At 37.8% G+C, this 19,569-nt stretch overlaps 1 protein-coding gene across 1 annotated transcript; it reads right to left on the bottom strand.

Moving 5' to 3' along the window:
• Nucleotides 1-12,974: 12,974 nt before the first annotated feature.
• LOC121266214 (protein NRT1/ PTR FAMILY 5.6-like) lies at nucleotides 12,975-17,177 on the bottom strand. The gene is made up of 4 exons (XM_041169985.1): nucleotides 16,849-17,177; nucleotides 14,937-15,154; nucleotides 14,290-14,834; nucleotides 12,975-14,156 (listed from the first exon to the last, which is right to left on the bottom strand). The coding sequence occupies exons 1-4, from the start codon at nucleotides 16,997-16,999 to the stop codon at nucleotides 13,295-13,297; spliced, it is 1,776 nt and encodes a 591-aa protein (XP_041025919.1). The 5' UTR covers nucleotides 17,000-17,177; the 3' UTR covers nucleotides 12,975-13,294.
• Nucleotides 17,178-19,569: the final 2,392 nt, after the last annotated feature.

The following is a 19,569-nucleotide window of genomic DNA, read 5'->3' on the forward strand; positions in this document are numbered from 1 at the left end:
GCGCCACCTCCGGCCACCATCTCTTCACCACATCTTCCTTGACCTCCTAGCAACCTAAACCACCCATCCCCAGCTCCGATCCGCCACCGGTGAAGCCCCACCATCAACATTTTCGTTTTGGATATTTTGGCCTTCAACCACCTTCTACGCCGCCACCCACGGCCAACCACCAGCACCATTAGTTTCACCGACATCCCTAAGCCTTTCTCTAGTAATCTCAAGTCTTGGTTTGTCCCTGTTCAAAAGTGAGTTTTTGAGACCCACGGCCACAATGCATTTTGCACTATTTCGTTACTATGCCGCCACTTCTAGCACCTCCGCAATCTTTCAAAAATTATATTATAGCATTGTAAATATTTTCGCAAAGAACTTTTGAGATTTAAATGTATTTTTGCGCTAACTCATATTTACTGTGAATTGGTTGGTTGTGCCGGACTGAGTCCGAGGAGTAAGGGGGTCGGTTGGATTGGATGATGGAGTTGTTTGTGTGATTGATTTATGGTATGAGATTTGTTGGCTGTTTCAGGTTTAAATATTGGTGTTTTGAGTTTGACGTTAGTTATGGTAGATATTGGTGATTTTAGGAAGTGATGATATATTTTGGGATTATGAGGGTTTTAAGTTTTGAGAAATTAAAATAGGTTATTTTAGAAGCTTAGGCTTAAATATCGAAATCCGTGATTGATTAAAAACTTATGAAAATTACGTGATTATTTTTATAGGTGACGATTTATAGTCGACTCGACATTTTTTGAGGAAAATTCTGAAAAGTTAAGTCGTCCAGGTAAGTGGGGTTCCTATGCTAGATTTGCATAAAAATAAAATGGGCTGAGGTTGATTTTTGAAAATATACATGTTTTGTTATGAAAAGAGATTTGAATTACCTCAGTTATTTGTTCTGTATTACTCATGAGATTCTGTTTAAGAATAAAGTATTTTCTGGCATGACTGGTGTAGATATTAGCTATTTTGCATTTTGCTTCTGAACTGTGCAAAAGAGAGCGAATATGAAAGTTTATGCATAAAATTATGTTTTGTGATCTGATTTTGTTCTGTTCTGAAGATGTTCTATACTCTGATATGATGAGATTTCTAAAAACTTTTGGCATGACATTCTGAATTGGGATGTAGTTTGTGGATGGTGATCTATTTGACCTACCACGGGTGCTAATAGTGGCTTCTGTATAGGTTGGTAGCAACTGTTCTGTTTCTGGTTCACCCACTTTGGAAACAAAGTAGTTTTTCTGGTGGTCTTTCCTGTGTGTACACTCGGGGCTCCGAGAATAAATAAAGGAAAGATTCACATTCTGTTTTTACTCGGTTAGCTACTGGGGTTTGCACAACCCTACCACGGGGGTTAAACATGGCCTCTGATGTGATGTGATGTTCTGGTATGATGGTGGTTAGTTATGCTATGCCGAAAGACATTGAATAAGAATATTTTCTGAAACCTTCGCTCTGATATTTTGATAACATGTTCTGACTCTGCATTCTGAAAATAAAAAGTGTTTTGTTCTGCATTCTGAAATCTGTAAATGCTCATGTTTGTATACTAGTATATGTTCTCTGCTTACTGAGTTGTTGATAACTCACCCCCCTTTCTTTTCACAATATTTTCAGATATTTTAGATTTTTCAGTTGATGATCAAGACTATGAAGCATTAGGTGAGATGACTTAAGGATAGTGGATGAAGAATAGAAAGTTTTTTATGAGCATTTGTGATTTTTGTTAATTATATTGTTGAAATGTGAGTTTAAGTGACATGTAGAGAAGTTGATATTTTTGGGATTACTGTATTGAGGATTTGATATATGAGTTTGTGTAGTTAATTAAATTTGAAGTGTTTACGTTTGATTTAGAGCTTTTGGAAGTATATTATCAGTGTTGGAGTTGATTATCAGGTAACATGAGTTAACTTTCCGTACCCTCAGGGACGGGGCGTTACAAGATACCACACCAATTTTTCTCCAACCAATTCACTATTAGCAGGTAGTCCAACTCCACTTCCAACTTTATAATCCCAAGGTCTCTACAGTTTCTTAATCCATAGAGTAAAGCCATAAGTTCCGCAGTATTATTCGTGCCATATCCCAAGCCTGTCGAAAAAACCAACTTCAAATCCCCTCCATCATCCCTTATAACTCCTCTCACCCCCATACTACCAGGATTTCCCATACAATTGCAATCAACATTTAGTTTAAACCAACCCATCGTCGGCCTTTCCATTTAACAATACTAACCCTTTTTCGTTTGGGGGCCTTGACCAAGATTGAAAGTTCACTCAATATCCAGCTATATTTTTTTACTTGCTTTTACACTTGCCCCGGCCCATGCAATAACAGCTTTGATAGAATGCCATAGGGACTCCACCAAAACCACCTTCACTTCCATGCGAGCTTTGCACCTCCATAGCCAAAGAGACCACGTTAAAATTGAATGCATGAGACCAAGTAAGGTACCTTTTTGGGAGGACTGAGTTGCACGTCTGAACCAAAGCTCCACTTTTTCTTTCCATGGTTGATTTGGATCGAAAGGAATTCCCACTTGCACTAAAGCTCTTCACCAAATTTCCTTTGCTATCGTACCTATGGCCAACATGTGATCCTGATCCTCCAAGCTCCCCTTTCACAACATTCACATTTGGACACCATAGGAATACCTAGTTTGCTTACCCGATCATGAACACTCGAGCAAGATTTCATAGCCTTCCACATTATCACCAAATACTTCTTAGGAAGAGCTGAGATCCAAATCCAATCTGACCAATTAATTCTCGAGGCTTTAACATCTCTAATACACTCCCAAGCACTTTTAGAAGAAAATTCTCCATTGAGATTAGGAATCCAAAAAATCACATCTACTCATTCCTTCTGTCTTCCAAGGCATTCTAAGATCTTCTCCAACTTATTTTTCCCGACAAGAATCCTTAAAAGCTCCACATCTCAGCCATTATTAATCTTACATTCATGCATTGTTAAAGATGGCCGATCAAGTATGGGGATCTCATCCACAATAGGTCCAGAGTTAAGCCAATGGTCACGCCAAAAAGAAAGTTCCCTATCCCATATACACCATTTAGAGCTGATTATAATTTTCGGAATGCATTGCATAATGCCCTTCCAGAACCTAGTCCCCTTATGAGCCTCAACCAGCATGATGTGTTTTTCTTTAACGTATTCGGCTTTGAAATATTGTGACCATAGAGAACTTTTAGCCAATAGTTTCCAAGCAAACTTCATGTGTAAAGATTCTTGAACTTCCTCCAAACTACACAGTTTGTGCCATGCTATCCACTTCCACTTCAGCTTTCCTTCCAAAGATCCCAAAAAAAAAAAAAAAAAAAAAAACCCACTCATGAGGCGATTTATTGTAGCCAAAATTGCCTTAGGAGCATGCACTATAGAGACCAAATGGATTGGCATACTTGCAATAACATGCCTCAACAAGAGGATACTTGAGCCATTAGACAACATTTTATTTTGCCACCCTCCAAGTTTATCTTTAATGCGACCCACTAAGTCATTAAAATGACTAATTGGCGAGAAATCAAATGGGTGCCCAAATACTTCATAGGAAAATGACATTCCGAAAATCCAGTCAAACGAAGCATGAATTTTCGTCTAGCAACCTATATATAATTAGAGAAAAAAAGAGAAGATTTCTCCTTGCTTACCACTTGGCCCGACCATTCCTCATATTGTTTAGAAATGTCTCGGATCATTTTAAGAGAAGATCGGCCTTCATTGGCAAAGACAATAATATCATCAGCATACAACAAATGAGAAATTAGAGGGGCTCCTCGTGGATGAGTAAAAGGTTTAATCTTCCCAGAATCAAATTGCTTTTTCAATAGGCTGGATATGATCTCTTCCACCAATAGAGAGATAAGGTGACAAATGGCCCCCTTGGCATAAACCTTGCCCACTAGGGAAAAACCTTTCACAGTGAAATTCATGACTACTAAGAACTAAGAGGTTGTAATGCACTGTCTAATTAGCCCACAAACATCTTGAGAAAACCCAAAGGAACTCATCACATCCAAGAGAAATTCTTAGTCAATGTTGTCATATGCCTTGGCCGTATCCACTTTAATAAACACATTACCCCCACAAGCATTCTTATTAATCTGATGAACCATTTCTTGGCCAGACTAATATTCTCAAATATGCTCCGTCCTGGCAAAAATGCTCCTTGCTTCGGAGACACAATTTTACTCAGACTAGGGGATAACCTTTTATCTAAAATTTTGGAACAAACCTTATAAACCACAGAGCATAGGCTTATAGGTCTGAACTTATCAAACCCAGTAGGATTTGGCACTTTAGGGATTAGCACCGCATAAGAGACAGAATAAAACCTTGGTAAAGGGAAGCCACAAAAAAAAAAAAAAAATATACGAGTAGCATCCACCAAGTCACCCTCCACAATATCCCAACACAATCGATAAAACCTTGATCCATACCCAACAAAGCCCGAACTACTGTCTATTGGGTTGGAAAACATAGCCTCTTTGATCTTTTGGACTGAAGGGAGCTGCATGAGCATCTGATTTTCTTGCTCCAAAATGTCAAAATTCACAAGCGGTGATAGATTAGGTAGATTACTTTGTTGCCTAGCTCGAAGGAAATCTTGGAAATACTCCACTGCACCCAAATGAATTGCCTCCGGGGTCTTCAAAATATTACCATCCGAAAACTTCATTTCATGCAACACATTCTCAGACATAGAGGCCAAGGACTTGCCTTGTTTGTTTTCAGAAAACATCTCATCTCATTTCATCTAATCATTATAACTTTCCCAACTTCCAAAATAAACAATTCAATTTTTTCAAATCCTAAAACAAAAATTATATTAAAAAATATATTATAATAATATTTTATTCAACTTTTAACTTTAGTCTTAACTCATCTTATCTGTGAAAATAAACGAGGCCTAAAGAACTGGGCCGACACTTCCCCCTTTTCTATCCAATTTTCCCAACTTCCAAAATAAACAATTCAACTTTTTCAAATCCTAAAACAAAAATAATACTAAAAAATATATTATAACAATATTTTATTCAACTTTTTAACTTTAATCTCAACTCATCTCATCTGTGAAAATAAACGAGGCCTAGAGAACTGGGCCGACACTTCCCCATTTTCTATCCAATTTATTTTCACCTGTTGGGATAATCTTGTCTCTTTCCGTAGAGTCCACACTCCCAACTCCTCCCTCGTGACCAATAGGTCCAATTCAAACCCTTCCAAAAATTGATGTTGAAGTTGATTTTTCAAGCTTTCTATCCGCAACTCCAAGCTTTTAATTTGTTCTTCAGTCCTACCAAACACTTGAACATTCCAATTTTTTGAGCCAACTTCAACTTTTTTAATTTTTCTGCCAGGCGGGTAAGTCCAGATTCCATAGATTGCTCTTGCCAAACCGCCTTGACCATGTCCTTAAACCCTTCATGAGAAACTCACATCTGTTGGAACTTAAAGGATGAAGGTCTATAATGTGGGTCATGTGGTTTCAACTCGATGAGCATAGGAGCATGATCCGATGTTGTCCTTGGTAAATAACTCAACACAACATTCGGTAACATTTTGGTTGCCATCGAATTCATCAAGCATTTGTCTAACTTCGACCAACTTCTACCCAAACCATCCTGACCATTGCACTAAGAAAATTTACTACTAGAGGACTTCATTTCTCACAGACCACAATGATCTATGAAATCATTAAATTCCTCCATCGCCACCCTCGAATGAGGTCTTCCCCCACGTCTCTCTTCATCACCTCGAATAATATTAAAATCACTCAGGCATAGCCAATGAGCATCCATCGGTATATCCTGTTGTAAAAGCAGCCAAAGCTCCCCGCGTTATTGATAAGTGCAATTAGCATATAGTAGTGAAATATAAAATTGCTTGTTCTCATATAAAAAGGAAACCGTAACATGTTGAGAGCTACAATTCAAAATCGAAACCTGCAATCTGTTCCCCCAAAACAGCCAATGTGACGCCCTAACTCCCACGAACGGAAAAGTGAGAATCGTGACGTTGGGATGATGACAACACGAGTCACGCATCCTAATGATAAGTGCTCAAGTGTGTGTAACATGCAAAAAGTGCACAACAAAAGTCACATCAGTTAATTAAAAGTTAGCCAACTGAGTACCATAAATTTAAATACAAATTTCCAAATTAAAATGTCTTTAAAAAGTTATACAATTACCCAATATAAATATAAATATAATACAACCCAAATACATAGCCAAAAAGTGGGAGACAAATTCCAATACTCGAGCAAGTGATCCCAAATCACTTCTTTGGCGGAGACGAATCCTCAGGCTCTCTGTCCTCATGTGCATCAAAATCTACGGTACCATAAAACGGTACCACAGGGTATTGAATACCGTGAGATTATGAGTCTCAGCAAGTAATCAACCAAGCAACCCAAGAGATATAAATGCATCAATGCAACCAACAAATATTCATACACATGAAGAAACACGAATGTGACCCAAAACCCTCATTTTCTCCGAAAATGATTATTTTCCAACGCAAGCCAAAAGTTCCATTTGACCCAAAATACGCCATGAATAATATCTGTTATTTTTCCAGAAAATGACCCAAACATAAACCAACCATTTTCCTAGAAAATGATGCTCGTAACCATTAAATTATACCCGCCATTTTCCTGAAAAATGACTCAACATAATCATTTGTCGGATACTGTAGGCGGGAATCACAGGCGGGAATTATAGGCGGTATTACCACCATCTCTGCTTACCACCATCCATACAGCTCGCGCTGTAGGCAGAATCGCAGGCGTGACTACCACCATCATTGCTTACCACGATTCCTACCGCGTGCACCGTAGGCTGGAATCGTAGGAGAGATTCTACCAACATTACTACTTACCACCATCCCTACAGTTCCTTTCTGCACAAGAAGTACCTATCAAAGCACTGTAGGCGGGAATCACAGGCGGGACTACCACCATCTTTGCTTACCACCATCTCTACCGCGTGCACTGTAGGCGGGAATCACAGGCGGGACTACCACCATCTCTGCTTACCACCACTCCTACAACTCGCACTGTAGGCGAGAATCGCAGGCGGGACTACTACCATCCCTACCGCATGCATCGTATACGGGAATCACAGGCGGGACTCTACAACAGTCCCTGCTTACCACCATCCATACAGTCTCTTTATCCTCTCTCAAACCATGCAATCCAATTATTTCAAACATACCCAAAATCATCTCTCACATGAAAACCCAGTTCTCATTCACAACACATGAGCATGCATGAAATGATGCAATAAATGCCAAGATGCCAAACACAACATAAATGTAAGCACACATAATTCAATTAAATAGACAACCATCGTCACACCAACTGACCTCCATACTCCTCGTACTCAATATCCGGCACAACCAACCAGACTGCAGAAGATTGTTAGCGCAAATATATATTTAAATTTCAAGAAATTTTTAGAAAATTACTTACAGTACTAAAATATAATTTTCGAATGATCAGGGAGGTGCAAGAGGTGGCGACACAGCCACGCAACAATGCAAATTGCACTATGGTCGTGGGTCTCAAAATGCTAGATTTTGAACGGGGACAAACAAAGACTTGGGCTGGCTAGGTAAGAGTTTAGAGGTGTTGGTGAGGCTAGTGGTGGTGGTCGTTGGCCTTGGGTGGCGGTTGGAAGCTAAAATACCCAAATTGAAAATGAAAATGGAGGGGCTTCAAGGGTGGCGGATCGGAGTTGAGGATGGGTGGGTTAGGTAGTTGGGAGGTCGTCGGTGAGGTGGTGAAAGAATGGTGGCCAAAGGTGGTGCCACGGTGGCTCTGAAACATAAAGACTGCGTGGCTTGAAGCCTTGCGTGGAGGCTAACGGCGGCGAGGGAGGAGCTGAAAATGGAGGGGGAAGGTCGCCGACATGAGGGGAAGAAAATGGGAGGGGCGATGATGGCAACTGGAGGCACACGATGGCTTATGGGTGGTCGAAAAAATGGATGGGAAGAGAGGGGAGGAGAGCTTCGCGTGCGGGAGGAAAAACGCATGTGGGAGGAAAAAAGCAGGGGAAAAAGAAAAGAAGAAGGAAAAGAAAAAAAGGAAAAAAGAAAAAGTGAGAGAAATAAATGAAGTCCAGTTCTCACAACTTCGATCACAAAAATGATCAAACGAAAATAATTTCAAAACGGCAAGTTAAATAAAATAATTTAAACGTAGTGACTAAATAAAAATAAAATAAAATAATTAAATCTAACAATAAACTAATTTAAAATAAAGAGAAATTTAAATAATGAACAATAATTAATAACAAGAAAACACATTGAATTAACAATTAAAAATATTAAAATAATACCACATAAATCAAATAAAATTTAAAATAAGAAAGCCCATAATCTTAAAAAATGCAATAATTACTTAGTTAAAATACACGTAAATACGGGGTATCACAACCAAATCTTCCCTCCATTACTCTGATTAGAGAAGCAGTCCCTAAGATGCAGTGTGTTCTTTAAAGCATCCATCTTGGACTCATTACCAAAAGATTCTACCAACATGATGAAATTGAGCCTCTTTCTTTTCACTAACTTACGTAATCTCCTTCTTGATGTGCCCAAGTTGCGGATATTCCAAAACAAAGGCTTGCACATCATAAATTCAAACATAAGGGCTTGCTGGGAACCATAGTAGAGCTTCTTACTGTTTGGACTTTCTTGCCTTTATCCTTTATGATCTGAGAGTCATTATCTAAAAGACAATCCTTTAATTTCTCCAAATGTTCCGTACCCTCACATTCACTTTCAGAAGAATCACCACCATGCAAAAGAGCCTCATTCTCACGTAACCCATTGTCTTCCTTCCCATGCTCCTCACTCAACTACACCCCCTCACCACCATCTGAGTCACTCTCCACAACACCCTCCATCTCCTCAACCTAATTATCCACATGCTGAGCAACATCTTGAATGGTATGAGACTAGTCAACATCGTGTACTGGTAAAGTGTGCAAGGGGCCGACCTCGTTATGCATTGGTTCCGCTGCCATAGTAACCTCCTTTACCACAGTTGCTTCTGTTGGTTGGTTGCCACTATGATATCCCGTATTTACGTGTATTTTGACTAAGTAAATTATTTCATTTATTAAGATTATGAGCTTTCTTGTTTTAAATTTTAGATGATTTACGTTATATTATTTTAAGATTTTTTAATTATTAATTCAATGTGTTTTCTTGTTATTAATAATTGTTCATTATTTAAATTGCTCTTTATTTTAAATTAGTTTATTGTTGGATTTAATTATTTTATTTTCATTTAATCATTACGTTTAAATTATTTTAATTGACTTGCTGTTTTGAAATCTTTTTCGTTTGATCATTTTTGTGACCCAAGATGTGAGGATTGGACCTAATTTCTTTTCTTCCATTTTTCTTTTCCTATTTTTCTTTTCTTCTTCTCTTTTCTTTTCCTTCATTTTTTCTTTTTCTCCCCTGCTTCTCTCCCGCGCGCGACGTCCCTCTCTCCCTCTCCCCGTGCGTTTATCTTCTTCTCCACCCAGCCCACCGCCGCACGCAGCCGTGACCGACACCGCCCCTCCTTCCCTTTCCCTCCAACCGGCGACCACCCCTCTTCAATCCCAGCCTCTCTCGCGCCGCCGTTTGTCCCCAAGCACGACACAAAGCCGCAGCACCTCTTGGGTTCGAGCATCGCTGTCGCACCACCTCCGGCCACTATTTTTTCACCACTTCATCATCAACCTCCTAGCAACCTAATGCACCCATCCTCAGCCCCGATCTACCATCAGTGACACATTCATCAACATTTTTGTTTTGGGCATTTTAGCCTTCGACCACCACCCTCTACGCCGCAATCCACGGCCAACCACCACCACCATTGGCTTCACCGACATCCCTAAGTCCTTCCCTATCAATCTCAGGTCTTGATTTGTTCCCGTTCAAAAGTGGGTTTTTAAGACCCACGGCCACAGTGCATTTTGCACTATTCTATAGTTGTGTTGCCACTTCTTGCAGCTCCGTGATTCTTCAAAAATTATTATATAGCGCTGTAAGTATTTTTTCAAAGAACTTTCATGATTTAAATGTATTTTTGCACTCACTCATTTTATTTGTGAACTGGTTGGTTATGCCGGACTGAGTCCAAGGAGTAAGGGGTAGGATGGATTGGATAATGAAGTTGTTTGTGTGATTGGATTGTGTTGACATTTGTTGGTTGTTGGATATCGGTGTTGCGTATTGTTCATTGCATTTGCACGCATGTTCATGTTTGTAATTGAAAACTGAGTTTTCGCATGATTGCATACATGTTCATGTGTTTATTTGAAAACTGGGTTTTCATATGAGAAATGATTTTGAGTATGTTTGAAATGATTAAATTGACTGGTTTGAGAGAAAGGAAAAGAGACTGTAGGGATGGTGGTATAGTCCCGCCTGTGATTCCCGCCTACGGTGCATGCGGTAGGGATGGTGGTAAGCAGGGATGGTAGTGTAGTCTTGCCTGTGATTCCCGCCTACGGTGCACGCGGTAGGGATGGTGGTAAAGTCCCGCCTGTGATTCCCACCTACAGTACTCTGATAAGTACCTCTTGTGTGAAAAGAAACTGTAGGGATGGTGGTAAGCAGAGATGGTGGTAGAGTCCCGCCTGCGATTCCCGCCTACAGTGTTCGATAAATAATTTTGTTGTCGGTTTATGATTTAATGGTTACGAGCACATTTTCTGAGAAAATAATGGATATTATTCATGGCGTGTTTATGGTCAAATGACGTTTTTGGCGTGTGTTGGAAAATAATCATTTTCGAGAAAAATAAGGTTTTGGGATCTGTTAGTTGGTTGTATTAATGTGTTTTTATCTCGAGGGTTGTTTGGATTTTTACTTACTTGCGGTACCGTTTTATGGTATCGTAAATTTTGATGCAGATGAGGATGATGAGCCTTAGGCTTTGGCTCCGTTGGAGAAGTAATCTGGGGTTGCTCTCGTGTATCGAGATTTGTTTTATCACTCGTCTATGTATTTTCCCTTTGTAATATTTTGGGATAACTGTATAACATTTTTTAAAGGTAATTTATTTTGGATATTTGTATTTAAATTTCTGGTACTTAGTTGACTTATTTATATTAACCGCTGCGACTTTTGTTGTGCACTTTTGCATGTTGCACACACTTGATCACTTATCGTTAAGATGCATGACCGTGTTATCATCATCCCGACGTCACGATTCCCGTGTTTCCGTACGTGGGAGTCGGGGCATCATAACCACTCTTGACCTCCTTTTCTCCCTGTACCCGAGCATCAACCTCACACTCCTCTATGTCTACCAATTCCATACTCTCTGCATCCACCACATTCAAAGGCGGGGCCTCTCGCTCCCCATCCTTGTGCAAATGTGCCTCCACATTTTGATCCATGTTCTCCTCTCCAGACATATTGCTCGGTCCCGCTTGATCACTCCCCTCCTTAGGATCGGATTCTGGCTGCCCTTTTATGCCATTCGAGCCCATATTATGTTCCTCCACATTCCGTTTTCCATCGTGCTCTTATGTTTTTTTAACCTAGATCTTCTTCGGTTGCTCCCCTTCTTTGTTTTTTGCTTCTAACTCAGTGTTTCTTCCTTCCTTCCATTTACAGGTTTTTGCATTATGGCCTTGATTATTGCACATTCCACAATAAGTCAGTAACGTCTCATACACAACCTCAATATACAAACTTGATGGTTTATGTGGGGTTCCGATCTAGAGCCCCTGGAGAGGTTCCATAGCTGCATCCATTTCGATGCACACCCGAGCCTAGTCAGTTCAAGTGGCACACTTCGTCGTGTTATCCGAGTGTAAGAACCTTCCTATAGCACCAATGACGGCTCGTTATCTTCTTTAAAATTAGGATGCTAGTGAAAGGCACGGTAGGGCACTCCATCAACGTCTGTGGCTTCCCTTGAAAGTGCCTTCAAGAAATCTGCTTCGTTGGATAGGCGTATGAAGATGTTGCGGGGTCTGCATATGGAAGAGACAATAGGCTGGGACTCCAGCCCTCAATGGTTATGTATAAAAGATCATATGGCATCTAACATTGGGCGTTGTCACAAGAATTTCAATACCATCAAACACTTAAAGGGAATTGCCGAATGATCAATCTCGTCCCTAGAAAATATTACACAAACTTCACCATCGATGATCTTAGAAGGCCGCAAAGGGATTTCAACCTCTAGTAAAGGTTGGTGTGATTGTGCAACCATTTTAGCAAAGGTTCGCAGTCGTCCAGCTGTCACCTGGGGGCCAAGAAGGCCCACGACGACGATCATAGTGGCTCACGTCACACAAACCGAAGGAACCCTAACTGAGCTAAAAAAGGGTTGCCATGTCACCGAAATCGTTTGGAAAATATATTCTTACTTTTGATGCAATTACTAATTTTTTTCCCAAAAAAATGAAAGTATGCCAATCAGCACCAGTTTGCAGGCATTTAAAGCTGGTTCAATTAATATCTCTTAAGGCTAGTTTCAATGTTGATCTTATTTGTGAATAGTAGTAAAAAAATAATAAAAAAGTAATAAATAATTTGTAAATAGTAGTGAAATGGTTTGAAGCGAGTAACTAAACATAGCCTTATTCTTTGTAATCATGTCTGATTTGTTCTGATCTATTTGCAATTTCTTTCTTTGTATGTATGTATGCAAAGGTAAAATGTAAAAGGCCAGGATAACTTTTCATTTTCTCTTGATTCATTTTTTTTTTAACTCCTAGAGTCCCAGTCACATTTTAATCAGCCATGATCTAAAATATTTTTTTCAATAAATAATATAATTTCTTAATTAGAAGATGATCTATCCAACAGAAAACCTTCTGTTTACTGCATTGATCTTCTGGTTATTACTGAAATTTCCCTAAAGAAATTGTAATCGCATGATCAGCCATTATATATAATATTATATATATATATATATTATATATTACTGAACTTCAGTGTTATAATTTGCTTCGTAAGAAACTTTTTCCAATTTGACAGTCCGAAATTGTTTTTCTGCAACGAAACAAACACAAATAGTTGGATCTCATGTAAATGATGATGCTTTAGCATGATGTTAACATGGTTTGCCTTTGTTAATTACATGGAAAACTATGAACTGAAACATATGCTTACACAAACTTCAATCAGAATTGCATTTCTAACTTCTAAGAGTACATTTTTTTTTTTCTTAGTTTGATCATCCTTTAAATATTTAGGCATTAAGCTAGTTGCAGTTCTATTGCTCCTTCCTGAAAAGATATACTACCTATACCATGGCATCATCATCGCCTTCAATATTGCAGTCTGCCACAGCCACCCTCTGCACATTTTTGTAAGAATACCTTCGAGCCAAGAACACAAAAAAGAGCATGTTCACAGCAGAAATTCCAGCCAACAGCCAATAGAATTTGTCCAAACGGCTAGTATTCAAATCTTTACCAAACCAACCGTGTCCATCCTTCTTGGTTAAACGTCCAACAATGGTTATCAACCAACTACTCACGAAGTTTGCAGCTCCTATCACACTTAGGTAAAATGCAATGCCTAAGCTCCTCATAGAGTCTGGGACTTGTTCATAAAAATACTCCTGCAAGCCCACTAGAGCAAATCCATCTCCAATACCGAGGATGAGAAATTGGGGAACCAACCAGAAAACACTCATGGAAAGTGAACTCTTTCTGGGGTCATTCTCCACTACGCCTAGCCTTTTCTTCTCAACAAGAGCTGCAACTACCATTACAAGAATGGAGAATAGCATTCCAATGCCAATCCTCTGTAGGATAGTGATGCCTCGCTCGTTTCCTGTTGCCTTTCTTAGAGTGGGAACGAGGATTTTCTCGTAGATAGTGACAGAGACAATCATTCCAATGGCAGCAACGGCGTAAATTGAGGCCGGGGGTAGCTCAAAACCATTTCCAATCTTTCGGTTTAGTATAGCACCTTGTTTGATAAAAAAGGTGGTGCCTTGTGCTATACAAATTCCAAATGGCAAAGTAGCGAGCCATATGGGGATCATGTTCAGAACTAGCTTCAACTCCTCAACCTTTGTCACGGTCGCAAGTTTCCAAGGGCTCTGCTTCTCAGCTGGATTATCCTTGTCTTCAAGAACAGCTGCTTTGTCAAGAAATCTGAAATACATAACCCAGAAAAATTGTTCATCTCAATCTCTGGTGTATCGATCTTAGTACTTTTTCATCCTGCTGTCTGATTATAAGGATAATTTATGTTCAATTACTTAAAATTAGTGGTTGACATGCTTACTTGAGTTTGTTTGTGTGACACAGGAATCTCCCTTTGGTTTTCTCGGCCTTGGGAACTTCAAACAATTGAGCAAGACTGGAAGGATAAGGAAGATTTCTCTTGCGTATGGCTGCTACAAGAACTTGCAACAATGGCGTCAAGGGGCTTCCTGTTGAATGTCTGTAACGATAAAATGGCCTTCCTATGACGAATATAACCAACGACACTGCCATGACTACCGTGAGTATGATATATGAAGCACCCCAGTTCACATGGTCTTGCACGTACACAATCACAGTCACACCAAGTAGAACTCCAGCACAAAGGGCAAAGTTCCACCAGTTGAAGTACGTCATCTTCTGTCTTCTTTCTTCAGTGTGATCATCATCGAACTGGTCCGCTCCAAAGCTCTCCAAAGAGGGTTTATGCCCTCCAGTTCCAACTGAGATCATGTAAATGGCAAGGAAAAAAGCCACCTCGTGAACCTTCCTAGGCTTTATGCACATATCAGTCTCACAAGCCTTTAAGCCTGGCATGAACCAAGACAACGTCAGGAGGATCAGACCCTGCAGTATGTCAATATCAAGCACAGAATTTTGTCAGTCTAAGATCCTGAAATGTACAAAATTTTTAGACTAATCCGGTCTTTAGATTTAAACGAAAATTACCATGAGATAGATGATGGTTGACACGAGCACTGTCGAGAATCGGCCTAAGTAAGCATCAGCTATGAACCCTCCCAACAGTGGCATCAAAGTAGTAACACCAGACCAGTAGTTCACGTTCTTGGCTGCTGTCTCTAGGTCTTGATGAATTACTTTGCTGAGGTAAAGGATCAAGCTGGTTGCAATTCCAAAGTAACTCAATCTCTCACTGAACTCGATTGCTGCCCAAATGATCAAACACAGTCACAAAATTAATTTAGTTAAAGATAATTAGCCTTCATGTATCGGCCTCCGTCACATGCATGTTACAAATTAAAATGCTCATGATTGCTCTTTTCGATGTCTATTTTGGTCCCTCTGCCGAGATTTAAACCTTTCAAAAAGAGCATCATTTCATTTACTCGTTAAATCAAGACAATAAACTAACTTCTTTTTTTTTTCTTTTTGACCTCAAAAAGTGGTAGGGCCGATCTACCACCTGGAAGGCCGGTTTTATCGTATATTTGTTGCAGACGTGCAAAATGATGACGAAGGATTGATACTTTTCTGCTCACAAAAGAGTGGTTTAGATTTTAGAGTTGGGAGTTGGGTTGAGATGGTTTGTGAATAGTAAAATATAAGTTAAATTATTTATTATATTTTGTATAGAAATTTGAAAAAATTATTTTGAAATTTAAAAAAATTAAATTGTTTATTATATTTTGTGTGAGAATTTAAAAAAATTGTAATAATGAGATGAGATGAGTTGAGATAAATTAAGGTGGATTTGAATGCAAACGAGATCTTAAGAACGAATTGAAAGTTGAGGATTCGTAGCTAATTGACTAGCTAAGGGTCATGTTGTGATATGAATCGACGTTGAATTAGAACTCTCGAAACAGGTCCAGATCTAGTTAAAACGTTAGTCTCAGCCGCAATGCTTTTGTACATAATGCGAGAGGGTGCATTATATTGGGGAGCACTGTCCGTCCAAGTTGCTGCAGTGGTCCCTCCACAGTATCGCGGTACTCATGTACTGCCTTACACGACAACCTACTACTCGAGTATATAACGTCAAAAACATTATGCGAATCTAAATTAAACTTGGTCACCGATATTTATACGTACATCCCAATATTTATACCTAACAAAATAAATATCTCTGTCAAACTTTCATGGTTTAATACATGTCAGTCATATTGACAGGAGGAACTTGAATACATGTACATATCGGATCGATTATTTCATCTAACGCCTAAGACTACATATGTATCTCTCATGCGGTTTAATATTAAAAAACTATTTGTGGAGACTTTTCTGATACGAAAGCGTTCTCAGGCCCCACATGTCAAATCATTATTGCGATTTTTTTGTTCCTTTCAGAATGGACTGACATATCGGCGTAGTTCTCACGCCTAGCTAACTACCTCCATGCGATATATATAGGCGCAGGTTCCTTATAAAAACCCGAAACAAAGACTCAGCTAATCTTATATATGCATATTAAATGAACATGCTATATATACCAGCTGGTCCTTGGATCATTGCAGCCAAAAAAACAGAAAGAAGAAGCAAGTCTGCATGCATGTTGAAGAAAGATAAGTATAAAGATATATCTTGTATGCCAATGTTTGATAAAAAAAGAGAGATAAGAGCGTTCAGTTTTTATATATGTTTCCCCGTTCCTGTAGTTTGAGCCTTCAGCATATGATCATGTATATATATAATTAGGAAGGGTGCATACAAGTGACTAATTAATTAATTAATACTCTGGTTGCCTGCAAGTATAAGTATTGGGATGAGGGAAGATATTGAAAATTTAGAAGGATTTTTCCTCCACCTGAACACATGCATGCAGTTCTGGATATAACTAGCTAGCAGCATGCAGGGTGTTATTGATCTGTGACATGCATTAATAGCGATTCGTATTCCTTACCAATAATAAACCTGGAGGCCTTCCAAACACCAGTGGAAGCCCGAAGAGGCACTTTTCCTTTATGATCCACAGATGAATCATAAACCAATAATTTCTCCTGGTCAGTCTGATCTCTTGGTTGACCTGCTCCCTGCTTACTGATCTCCTCCATCCCCTCAGATCACTTCCTTAAGCTAAGATCAGGAAGCTGATAGAATTTATAAGAAAGAAAGGCTAGCTGGTAGCTAGCTATACTATTCGAAAGAGGATTTAAGCAAGTGGCCCTTGAGAGAATATGATTGGTGCGATATGAGGAGCTTGGCTTTGGGACTGTCATATATATAGAGGATCGAGGTTAGCTTTTTCTCCACCCACTGAGTTTGGGTTTCTCAGATATATATTCTCCTGTGTGGGGGTCCGAGAGAGAGAGAGACAGGTCTTTAGGCTTAGTTTCGCTACTGAGAATTTAGAATATTTTTCTATTATTTATTTATTTTTTATTACTATTTATTATTATTCAATATTATACATTATTTTTTCACTATTATTTATAAAATATCTGAAAATATATCACTATCTAAATTCAGTCTAAGACCTAATAAAAAACTTTTCAAATAATAAAAAAAATTAAAATATATGAAGAATAAGATTTAGCAATAAGTATGAAGCGCTTCACTAAAAAACTTTCATACTACTTTTCCAAATTCCACTAGAAAGAATCACGTTATTGTTGGCCCTAATTAGATGGGGAATAGGATCCATGCCAATCTGAATTCGTATGACTGTTATCGCAAACAAGTCAATTAAAGGAGGCCTGCCGGCCAAGTACTATATATGAACGCTCGTATACACACACCTACATGTATGAAAATAAGCGCGCGGCTGCATGATTAGTCAGTCCTACATGTGTGATTAGATTTGGCATTTATCGCCTTTTGTACGTGGGTTCTATATATATATATATATATATATAGACTGAACGTAAACTGGTCTGGTCTATATTGGCGACTTAGCGTTGAAATTCTTCTACGGGATTAATTATGACAAAGAATTTGAAGTTGTGATCCAAGAAATACTCGAATTCCCAAAAAATAAAATACTAAAATTAATGGTTTATATGTCGGCCGTTGGATTATTCCATTTTTCAAGTACCAACATGTGAGGCATCTCAGTCGATTTAGGAATATTTTGAAAGGAATGAAAATGTTTCCTATATACCCTTTTTTACCTTTTTTTTTAAAAAAAAATTTTATTACGTATAATTATTTTTACATATTTTTTTACACATTATATTAATATAATTAGTCAAAATAGTTATATTATATTAAAAAAAATAATACAGCCAATCATATTAAAAGAGTGCGTAAGAAATTCGTAAAAAGTGACTTTACATAAAATTTTTATTATATAACTTATTTCATATATCTATCACTTTCTCATTCATCGAATAAAATCCTTTCAATTTCAAGTAAGATACATATATATATATATGTATGGTATCTAATTAGTTAAATGATCAATATACCTTATATTTTAAATTAAATGGATACGGTATTATCTTTCCAAATTGAAATAAAGAGGATCTTTGTCTTCACGTCGAAACCTTTAAATTTTAGCAAGATATATCAAGCATTACTCTTTTTCTTTTGTTTTTTTTTTTGTTTTTGTATTATTTTGATGTACAGATGCTTAGAATAATAACTCACATATAGTTTAGTGTTTTATTTAAGTTGTTTCGGTTGAATCTGGTTAAGAAAGTCCGATATCTTAGCTAGCTCGCTCCCACTTCGTACTGTCTATAAACTCCAAAATAAAAGTCAACCTAATATTTTGTTCTCAATCTTTTGGCTGACTATTTCTCACACATTTAGCCAACGTTTAATAATAATAATAATAATTATTATTATTATTATTTTTAAAAAAAGGACAATTTTTTTTTGTACTATTCTATTATCAAGTGGTATATAGTTAGAGTACCCTACGCATCAATCATATTATTTAAATCCATAGGGCCGGTCAGCCTTCACTGGGCGTAGCACTAGCTAGTTTTTTTTCTTTTTTTTTGGGGGGTTTTTTTTAACATTTTTAATTATTAGAAAAAATATAATTTTATTAATAATCAATTTCTTAATTATTAAATAAAAAAAAATTAAAATGCATGAGTTATGCGATAAGATTGAGAGTTTTCTATTAGTTTAATCCGTCCAAAGATATGCCAGCAAAAGTATAGAAAAAGATCATGATCCGATTAAATTTTGTGAATGGGCCATTTTCTCCCTCGTATACTATTAAACAATTTTCCCAACTTCTGATGATCAACATAAAATTAATCACGTGATTATGATCTTCTCCATATGCGAGAGGATAAGCAAGAAATGGATAATATATATTGCTTGAACCCTAATTCAAATACATGACTTGGGCCCCGTTTGGATTGCAATACGGCATCATCTCATCTAATCTTATCTCATCACATCTCATCTCAATATTCAAACACTACAAACTCAAACACTTTTTAATGTCAAATTTTAACTTTTTTTATCTAATTAATCATATTTAATCATTACAATTTTTCCAAACTTTCAAATAAAACATAAAAAAATAATTTAACTTTTCTAAATCCCAAAAGGAAAATAATATTAAAATATTATATTCTAACATTATTTTAACTTTATAATATTTTTTATTCAATTTTTTCTCAAAACTTCATAAAAATCTCAACTCTAAGTAATTTTATTACTA

Source organism: Juglans microcarpa x Juglans regia, chromosome 5D (assembly GCF_004785595.1).
Source record: "Juglans microcarpa x Juglans regia isolate MS1-56 chromosome 5D, Jm3101_v1.0, whole genome shotgun sequence".
Classification (NCBI taxonomy): Eukaryota; Viridiplantae; Streptophyta; class Magnoliopsida; order Fagales; family Juglandaceae; genus Juglans; species Juglans microcarpa x Juglans regia.

What these genes read in the sequence shown, in the direction of transcription:
- LOC121266214 (XM_041169985.1), bottom strand. Translation starts at nt 16,999, where the DNA reads ATGGAGGAGATCAGTAAGCAGGGAGCAGGTCAACCAAGAGATCAGACT. An exon ending in CAACCATCATCTATCTCATG is followed by an intron (nt 14,835 to 14,936) that starts GTAATTTTCGTT and finishes GACATACTGCAG; the next exon opens with GGTCTGATCCTCCTGACGTT. An exon ending in TGTCACACAAACAAACTCAA is followed by an intron (nt 14,157 to 14,289) that starts GTAAGCATGTCA and finishes TATGTATTTCAG; the next exon opens with ATTTCTTGACAAAGCAGCTG.